Genomic DNA, 9,803 nt, shown 5'->3' on the forward strand with positions numbered 1-9,803 from the left:
TCCAGCATAAAATGATAGCCATGTTTAAATGTTCCATCTGTCTATGTATTAGCATATTCTTCCTTTTTTTTTGGCCGCGCCCCACAGCTTTCCCCGACCAGGGATTGCACCCTCATCCTCAGCAGTGAAAGCACGGAGTCCTAACCACTGGACCACCGGGGAATTCCCAACATTCTTAAAATTACTTTCTAAAGAAAATCTTGCTTCTAATCAAGAATACTCCTTTGGCTGAGTTCAGTTTACCCCCAGGTGGGGCAACCACCTCAATCATGTCTTTGTCAGGCTCCTCAATTTTCAATTCCAGGCCCAGCTCAGCTATTTTTTAAAACCTGTAACTCTTAAAATAAAAAATCTCTACAGTCCAGGTATTAGGTTAATCTCTAATTTTTTCTGTATTATTAAAGTCGTTCAAAAGCAAAATTGTGAAAATTTTAGAACTGCTTAATAGGCACATAATCTGTCAATTCCTCTCAATACATTAATATGCATCCTTAGATTAAACCAGACCAGCAAAGCTTTATACCTGGATTGTATTCTCTTAGCTCTCCTTGTCCCCATCCTATAAAATTCATTTATCTAAATATGGCCTAATGCCATTGATCTATATCAAAAAGTACTGTAAAAAACAGCCTTATAAAAGTGGTCACCATATTTACTCTAAGGATGTTGAATATTACACTAAGCACCCTTTCCATTTATTAATTTATTGGGTACTATTTTGTACCCAATAAATTTTTGTTCTAGGTGCTAATGAAATAGCAGTAAAGGGTATTGAAGGTACTCAGGTCTTTTCTCTGAGTGAAAAAAGAAGTCATTTGAAAGTTCTGAACGAGAGACTAATAAGATCTGATTCATACAGTAACAGGATCATTCCACTATTATGTTGAAAATAAACTGAAGAAGTATAAGACTAAAGGCAGACAAGGCAAGGAGACCTGCTAAGAGCCTATTGCCATAATCTTGGAAAGAGATGATGGTGTCCTGGACCAGGGTGGTAGCAGCACAGGTGATAAGTGGACAGATTCTGGATGCATTTTGAAGGTATAGCCAACAGAAGTTGCCAACATTAGATCTGGGGTGTAAATGAAAGAAAACAGTGAAATATTCCAAGGGAACTGGGGAAAAAAAAAAAAGGTAAGGTAGCCATTTACTGATTTAGAGAAGGCTGGAGGAAGAGAATGTTATGAGACAGCTATTAGACATTCAAAAGGGAGATGTCAAAGAAAAGCTGGATACAGAAATCTGAAATCAGGCTAAGAAGTAGTACTTAAGGGAAGTAAACGACAACCAGGAGAGCTAAGTAAAGAAACTATTTCAATGAGGAAGAAAAAGCAATTTTACAGGACAGAAAAGGAGAAACTGTTAGAGCAATGCCCCTGAGTAGATAAGAGGGGATGGGACCTGGGATATTGGGGTTTCTCACAACTGCAGCAGTATTGACATTTTAGGCTGAGTAATTCTTCATTGTGGGGAGCTGTCTTGCACATAATAGGATGTTTATCAGGATCTCTGGCCTCTGCCCACTAGATGCTAGTCCTTCCCTACAACCTTGTCAACAATCAAAAATGTCTCCAGACACTGCCAAACGTCCCAGGGGACAAAATCACTCCCAATTTAAGATCATCGGTACCAATGGAGGAACTGGCCTTTCCTGGAAACACGGACAATTCATCCATATAAAAGATGCTATGGTTAGAGTACATGATAATAATTTGAATCTCCTTCTGATTAGATCCTCCTAAGTACAGATATAGTCAAGGCCAGAGAAGACATGAGGAAGGTGCCAGCATATAACAAAACCGAAGTCATTACTCCTAGGAAAATGTCAGCATTTTGTTATTGAAATGAAGCGACCATATAAGCTATGTGTGTCTTTGAACTTAGTCTAAGCCAAAACTTTTATGTTTTGGGGGAGGGGAGGTCCAATCTATGCCCCCTTGCATAATGCCCATATAGTTTCAGGTTTCCTGGGTTTTTTCTAAAATCACAAGAGGAAAACGTCATGACTTAGCATGAATTAAATTAAATATTATTCCTGAGTGGGCTCAATTTTTAGAGGAATAGCCCTAAAGGAACACATCTCCAATGATAATCTAAGAGGATGATATTTATGCCTTTCAAATCACCCCACCAAATTATCGTGTAGTGTTTAAAGGAGTCTGGTTCTATTCAGTGACCCCTTTATACCTAGTGTCTTCTCCATCAAAGAGATATAAGCTAACCATATTTTTAGGTGTTTAGGATGGAGGGAAAGGGGAGCATTAAAGGAGCCCTTAGCAATCATGAAATGAGAAAGTTTGAGAATAAAAGCACAGTCAATTGGTTTCACATATTATACGTCAAGTGTCAGGGTTACATGAGCTATCTCTAAGAGAAAGAAAATACAGTCACACCACCTGTGAAAGTTGCACCTGCTTCCCTGCTTCCTCAATAACAAGTCCTATCCTGTTATATCATAAATTAGAGTTCCAGAGCAAAAATAAAATGAAAAAGGATTCTACAAACTCAAAAAGATTGAAAACCCTAAAACTTCTATTAAAATATTTGGTTTCCAAACTTGTTTAAAAAATAAGCCACAAGCTAGAAGAGCCTTACTGAATCTGAATTACAGATATTCTCTATTATTATCCCCTTTTAAACACTGCCTTGCTTTCTATCACTGAAGGAAATTAAATTGGTCAGGCATGACTTGTTTTTCCACTGCGCCATTACGGCTGTAACCCAACATCCTATACTCTTTTTGATGATTAAATACTGAGACTCTGATTTGTTCTAAAAGTTTCTCAAGATCCAAATTAAGATACTGATTATAATTTCTTCTTTTAATTGAAGTATTTACATACTTACAATGTTGTTAGTTTCAAGTGTACAGCAAAGTGATTCAGTTATACATATGTATGTATATATTCTTTTTCAGATTCTTTTCCATTATAGGTTATTACACGATATTGAGTATCGTTCCCTGTGCTCTACAGCAGGTCCTTGTTGTTTACTTATTTTATATATAGTCGTGTGTATGTTAATCCCAAACTCCTCATTTTTCTCCCCCCACCCCCACTATCCCCTTTGATAACCATAAGTTTGTTTTCTATGTCTGTGAGTCTATATCTGTTTTGCAAATAAGTTCGTTTGTATCAATATTTTAGATAATTTCTAAAGTCATCCTTCAAATACTCAAAAAGCTAAGAACAGAAAGTAAAGGAGTAAATCTATTTAGTGGGTGGCTGAACACCATCACCCTGGCCCATCTCCCACTCCGCACTGTACTCTGACAGTACCATCTACCAGATACTGAGGACACAATCATAAACAAGAGCCTCCTTCTCAACTGTGAGCCCGAAGAAGAACCACTACTTCACAAAGGCTCTGCATGGCTTAATCCCTGAGCCAGAAAGGAAGTCAGGCTCCCTGACTGTAAAGTCTGACCAACAATCTTGTACATACATACAAGTGGCGGGGCACAGAGACGCTAGACCCATATCCTCACCATAGTCACTTTATGTTTCTGGTCCATTTTCTCTTTTGCCCCTTGGAAATCTCTAGAGAGGTCTGTATAAATGCCATCCAAGGTCTGAATAGTTAAAGAGAACCTAATTTAAGAACCTCATTTTACAGATGAAAAACCTAAAAAGTTTCAGCGATTTGGCCAATGTCATATAAGTAGTTGGTCTCTGACTTCCCATTTCTGAGGAGGCATTATTTGGGGTTATACCAGAGTTTCAGGGTAGCTGCTAGGAGTCTTCTCACTCTAGAAGGCAGGCTAATTAACAATCTACCTAGGGACATAAGTAAAAACTTATAGAACCTCATATTCACCTACAGGCTGACACCAAACACAAGGCCACACACTCTAAAAGATATCAATTTAAATAAACAAGAAGCTACTCTCCAAGAATAAATGGGCCAATTTCTCTTGGGAAACAAGCCTGTTCTAAATTCTTCACTTCTGTCTTTCCCTTTATTCTCAGCATAGGATGTCAATAGGTAAAGTCATTATACCTATTGATAACCAGCCAGTACAAAAGCATTTTTCTGTCCAACTCTCCAATTCCCCTGGCCAAAAGTGATCTCTTATTCCTTCTGAATTCCCACAAGAATTTAAGTGCCTCAAAATACCACACAGCTGAACTGCTGTGGTTAAGTATATGTCTTAACTCCCCTAGTAGATAGATTACCAGTTTCCTAAACTTTTTTAATAAACTCCCTGAAATCCGGGCTATTTTTTTGTTGTTCTTTTTATTATTTTTTTTTAACTCCACAGAGCCACAGACATCCATGTGTTCAACAAACATTTGTAAATGTATAAACAAGCTGATTATTTTCAAAGTTCGGTGTTGCCATAATTCTAGGACTAGAATGTTATTATGCTACAGTAGAATTAAAATATATCTAAATGCCCAAAAAAAGAGTTAATATATGACATATATAACATGTAACATAACATTATCTTCTAACTTTTAAATAAATGTTTTTTCATTCATTTCATTCACTACTAGAAAAAACAAAAACAACAAAAGTCAAGAATGTCAGAATACAAATATATTTTCCTAAAAAGCTAAGGGTAATGTTTGCAAATCATATTTTTCAAAATTCTAACAGTATTCGCTACTTATTAAAGAAGCCCTGTGGGTTTTTTTTTTAAGTCCTGTGTTTTGTTTTGTTTTTTTAATCACTTTTGTGAAGGAATAGTCACCCAATAATGTATCCTTTATATCACACCACTCCTTGGCTTTTGTTGTTCTTACCATCTAGAAATGCCTAATACTACTCTGTCTTTCCAAGTGTCAATCTTCCATGAAATCTTTTATCTTCCCAACTACATGTGATCTCTTTCATCTGACTTACACTGTAATTATGTACATCATTTTTTTCTCTCTGCCGGTATATTATAAGCCCCCTGAAAGTGGAAATGACCTACTAATTTTTGTAAACTTTTTTCATCAATGTGTTGAATTCATATCAGAATGGAGTAACATCAACTGCCCCTATATGTCTGAAAATATAGTCTGTACCCCTTAGGTGAAAAAAATACTTTAATTATATTAATAATCATCATGTACCATCACTATTTTAATTAATATTCTAATGCTTACAGAAAAGTAAAATAAAAAAAAACTAAGGACTATTTTCAGAAAGTAATAAACAACATAAATAAGGAGAAATTTAAACTATCTGTTCCATTAAGCCTTAAAACATCCACTTACCTGTAAGAAGGTAGTTGGAAATGTCTCGATGGCAAAATAAACTACAACAAAGCTCATACATCAACCTTGGACTACCTGGGACCTGACTTATTACAGGATAACAATATTTCCCAGAACTTAGATCTTACATTGAAAAGAACAGAATGATCAAAAGGTGATACTTATACAAGTGTATTTATAAAATTACAATTGAGTGTTTTAAAAAACTCCGAACTGCCAAAACACAAGTGAAAACCAACACATGCTAGCGCTAAAAGTGCTAGCACTAAAAGTACTCATCACTGGGTTTGTCCACTACCAACTGCACCAACATGTCAACACAGTAGAGATCGTGCCCTGACAACATAACCAAGCAGACATTCACTGCCCAGCCGATCACACCACCACCACCCACCACCTCCCATGCACAGTGCAATATATATATATATAACAGACTGTTTTTCAATTACAATGTCATGAACACTTCAAAATTCTTTTAGAACAATTCCTTTTCAAAAACTTTGCTTATAGACTCTGAAATAAATGATCTGCCCTATTTTGAAAAGGTCCTCAGGTTACCACTGGCTAGCTCCAAGACAGTCTTACCTTCTACACTGGCCATGTCTAGACCTTCCCCACATATACACACCCTTCAGAGCAAGAACTCTGACAGGAAAGAAACATACTACAGAGAAAAGCCCACCAGATGAGAAGTCACAAGACCTCCATTCCAGTCCCGGCTGGTCCTCTTGCTAGTCATCTGACCCAGAACTAAAGTTTTTTCATCTGATTGCTATACAAATCAAATGGCACGCTCTACATAAAGGAGTTTTACCTTTTTTTTTAATTTCATTTTTACTATACTAACACAGGCATTGAAATAATTGTTAGCTGATTCCTGAGTACTTGAAAACAACTTGTTCTCATTTTTTTCAAGCAACTCTGTTCTTCAGAGTCCAAAAGGACATTTCTAGTTCAAGGCAAAATTATAACTGGATCAGTGCATTCAAAACTAAGATATTGGGACTTCCCTGGTGGTCCTGTGGGTAACACTCCATGCTCCCAATGCAGGGGGCCAGGGTTCGATCCCCGGTAGGGGAACTAGATCCCACATGCATGCCACAACTAAGAGTTCACATGCCGCAACTAAGAAGCCCACATGCCGCAACTAAGACCAGGCACAACTAAAATAAATAAATAAATATTTAAAAAAAAACTAAGATATTAAAATGAGATGGTGTGCAACATGGGTGTGTAAATGCCAAAGGGCCAAAATAATCAGTGTCACAGGCAGGCATCCTAAACCAGGTAAATTTTGAGTCATTATTTGGGAAAACAAAAAGCAAGGATTCTCTTGTTGCAACATAAAAATGTAGGCTAGAGTGAGAAGATTGATATGTCTACAGCAAAGGGGCCAAGATGAGGAGTATATATAATCAAATGTAAAGTCAAAGATGGCAGAAGAATATCTGACAAATTTAAATTTCACACCACAGCTCTTAGAAACAACTACATATTCTTCAGCCAAGAATGATATGGTGAAACGCTATTTGAAGATTATTATACCAGCAGCTGTGTGGAGGATGAACTGAAGTGATCAGAGATGTCAGGAAACCAGTTTGGAAGTTTTTAATATTAAGTAATACAAATAAGGTTCTAAAATAAGCTGGTAACTAAGGACATGAAAAGGGGTAAATCTGGTAGTCACTGCAGAGAGTCAGCTAGATTTGGTGACAGGTTGAAAGAGGGAGGTGGAAAAGATCTGAAAATGATTCCAAGGACCTGGTCATGGGCGGCCTACAGCATAACCACACCTGTGCAGCACTAATGGTTCTGGCACTGGCTTTTCCAGGCTGCACCTGAACCTGTTTAGCCCTATATACCAGCCTCACAATGAGACACCACTCTACCTTAGATGGAAACAGAAAACTACCACGACCATAATAGTGTGGAGATAACCCATAAACCAAGATTCCAGATTCATTTCTTGATGGAGAAAGCCTGTTCGTCTAACCCTGGGAAACCTCCTCCCCACATACACAACTAGGGGAGAGGGAAATTTCTTCTCTCTATGCCCCCCAAATTGTCTACACACTTGAAGCCCAAGCTCAACACTATATGGATCTTTTAGGTCACAAGTACACAAAACACAGATAACACCACTGATAGGGATAGGTGTTAACAATATAAGTCAGGCAAATTATATTTTTTAAGGGTTCATTCTAAACTGGTACAAAGCCAAGTTGATTACATTTAAAATTAAAATGGCCAAAAAGCAATCTTATGGGGTTATTTCTAATGTATCACAATGATAGATAAATTCTGCTCCTGAACGCACTGTGCTACATAATGATTCTGCAGTTTTGCAGGAGCTTTTCTTATTTCTGCAGCTTTAAAAACATGCTACTGGAAAGCAGACATCAGATCAGAGTGTTTCCCTTGTCTAAAAAGCATACCATTATGCTATTTCCAATTTCATCAAGGAGAATGGTTATTAATAACAATGTTTATTTAATCGAGGTCTAATTGTCTACAGTTCCTTCCGAGGAGGACCATGTCTAAATTTAACACAAAAAAGAAACTCATGTTAATCCATGGGAGTCTCTCTGTGGGTAAATGAAGCTCTAGAGCTTGGTTGGAATTGGCTATACTAACAACATTCCATTCTCAAAAGGATTAATCCATCCAGGCTCCTTGAGAAACATGTCTATTTCATCCAGATTTTTAAGAGGTTCTAACACATTATCGTTTACATACACTTTAATCTCACAAACAGGAAAAACACTGTCATAAAATTTTCACATTGCGCTATCTTTAAAACAAACCAACCAGCCTACCTTGCAAACGGATTAAAATATTATCTAGGGAGGTTACCAAACCGTGATCTCGTGATAAATAAGAGCTCTCCAGGCCACTGTCACTCTAATTATTCCATTCTAAATTTCTCGGAGGCAGAGAATGAATTTTTCCATTTTCTTGTTGGGATTAAGATTCTGCATATCAGGAGGTACGGAGGGCTGGGCTTAAAGCCACCTGCTCCAGCGGCTCCTCAATGCCCTAACACAACGGGCAGGGGGAGCCAGGCGCAGCATCGCCTCCACGCTCCGAGACGAGACAAGACCGAGTCTCTGCGCCTCCATGCCGAGAGCAGGTGCGAAACGGACGCAGGTGAGAAACGGACGCTCTGGGCTTTCAGAGGTTTCACCTTCCTCCACCGCAGACCCAGGGCCATCCTAGGAGAGGAACCGTCTGGTGCAGTCACCCCCGGGGCCCGTTTGCTGAGGGCGGACAGTGCGGTGGATTCCTAAACCTCTCCCCTGACTGGCAATTTCCTACAGCAGCCGCAGGAATCACAGTCCCACGGCCCGCCCCGCTAAACTGGGGTGCAAAGGGGACTCGGGTGGGGCCTACCAACACCTCGCAGCCTCCCGGGGAGCTGTGGGCCGGGGACAGGGGGTCTTGGCCCCCGCGTAAAGACCGCGGTCACTCCCCCTTGGGCTCCCGGACACCGCTCACCGTGAAGGGGACATCCTCGACGCTGCCCACGGAATAGCAGTTGTCTCCAGGGTTGACAGCTCCGGTGAGGACCTGATGCAGATGCATCTCCGGAGCCCCGGCTGGCCAGGCGAACGCACTAGAGACTCAACGAGCCCCGCTCCCGGCCCTCCTCCGCCCGCGAGAGCGCTTCCCGCTCCGCCTCCCTCGGGACCCACCCCGCCGCGGCTCGGGCTTAAGGCCTCGCCCCCCTTTTGCCTTCTCCCCGCCTGGTCCCAGCCATGGGAGCTCCTCGACCGCCGCCGCCGCCGCCGCCGCCCGGATCGCCGCTCGGCTGCGGAAGTGCCCGGATGCTCCCACTGCCTGCTGCACCGGCGCACAAATGCGGGAGGAGGGCAAGGGTGCTTATGAAGTGGGGGGAGCGAAGGGGGAGGGGCTGGGGAGCGCGCGGCCGGGCGCGTGCTGGAAGGGACGCTCCACCCGAGGGAGATGGGCGGCGCGCGCGTCCACCCTCGGGGCAGCGTCGGTCGACTGGAAGGGTAAACCCCTCCTTCCGCTGCTAAACCCTTAGCTCAGTCCTCCCCCGCCCCGCGTTTGCGCGTGCGCGCGCAGAGGTTTCCAGGGCAATTGCGCGCGCCGCGCGGATCCTTGTCCCGGGATTGCGCGCGCAGAGGTGCGGGAATTCCCTTGGAGCCTCCAGACTGAGGCCGCTGGGGGCGGTCGCGGGGGTGGCCGCAGGGCGGAGCGGAGGTCGCTCCGGGCCAAGCCGCAGTCCCACTCCGGAGACTCACAGCCAGTAGGCTTCGATGAGTCTTTAATCCATGACCAAGTATACTGCATGATGGTCAGTGCAGTTGACTTCAGGAGGACACCCGTCAGCGGAAAATTCACCTCGGGAAATCTTAGATCCCTTAGGGCTTTTTTCAAGTACAGTGCATAAGATATTTTACTTTATGTAAACAATAAAAACATCTTGCAACTGTATAGAGAAGCCGTACTCCCCTAACAGCAAATTATTTTGTGCCCACCTTTTGTGACGGTTGTTCTAGACAGCGAAAGGGCCCCCTGGAATGAGTGACTCCTCTAGGCTCTTTTTTCATGCGCGATGTCATAGATTCTCACAGA

General features: G+C 41.6%; 1 protein-coding gene across 1 annotated transcript in view; it reads right to left on the bottom strand.

Moving 5' to 3' along the window:
• The window catches only part of DMXL2 (Dmx like 2), a 148,755-nt gene extending 139,193 nt beyond the window's left edge, over positions 1 to 9,562 (bottom strand). Inside the window, exon 1 of the mRNA XM_036838187.1 lies at positions 8,700 to 9,562. Within this exon, the coding sequence (XP_036694082.1) occupies positions 8,700 to 8,786 (87 nt within the window). The 5' untranslated portion in view covers positions 8,787 to 9,562. The remainder of the gene's footprint in view (positions 1 to 8,699) is intronic.
• Positions 9,563 to 9,803: the final 241 nt, after the last annotated feature.

The sequence above is a fragment of the Balaenoptera musculus genome, chromosome 20 (assembly GCF_009873245.2).
Source record: "Balaenoptera musculus isolate JJ_BM4_2016_0621 chromosome 20, mBalMus1.pri.v3, whole genome shotgun sequence".
NCBI classification, from domain to species: Eukaryota; Metazoa; Chordata; class Mammalia; order Artiodactyla; family Balaenopteridae; genus Balaenoptera; species Balaenoptera musculus.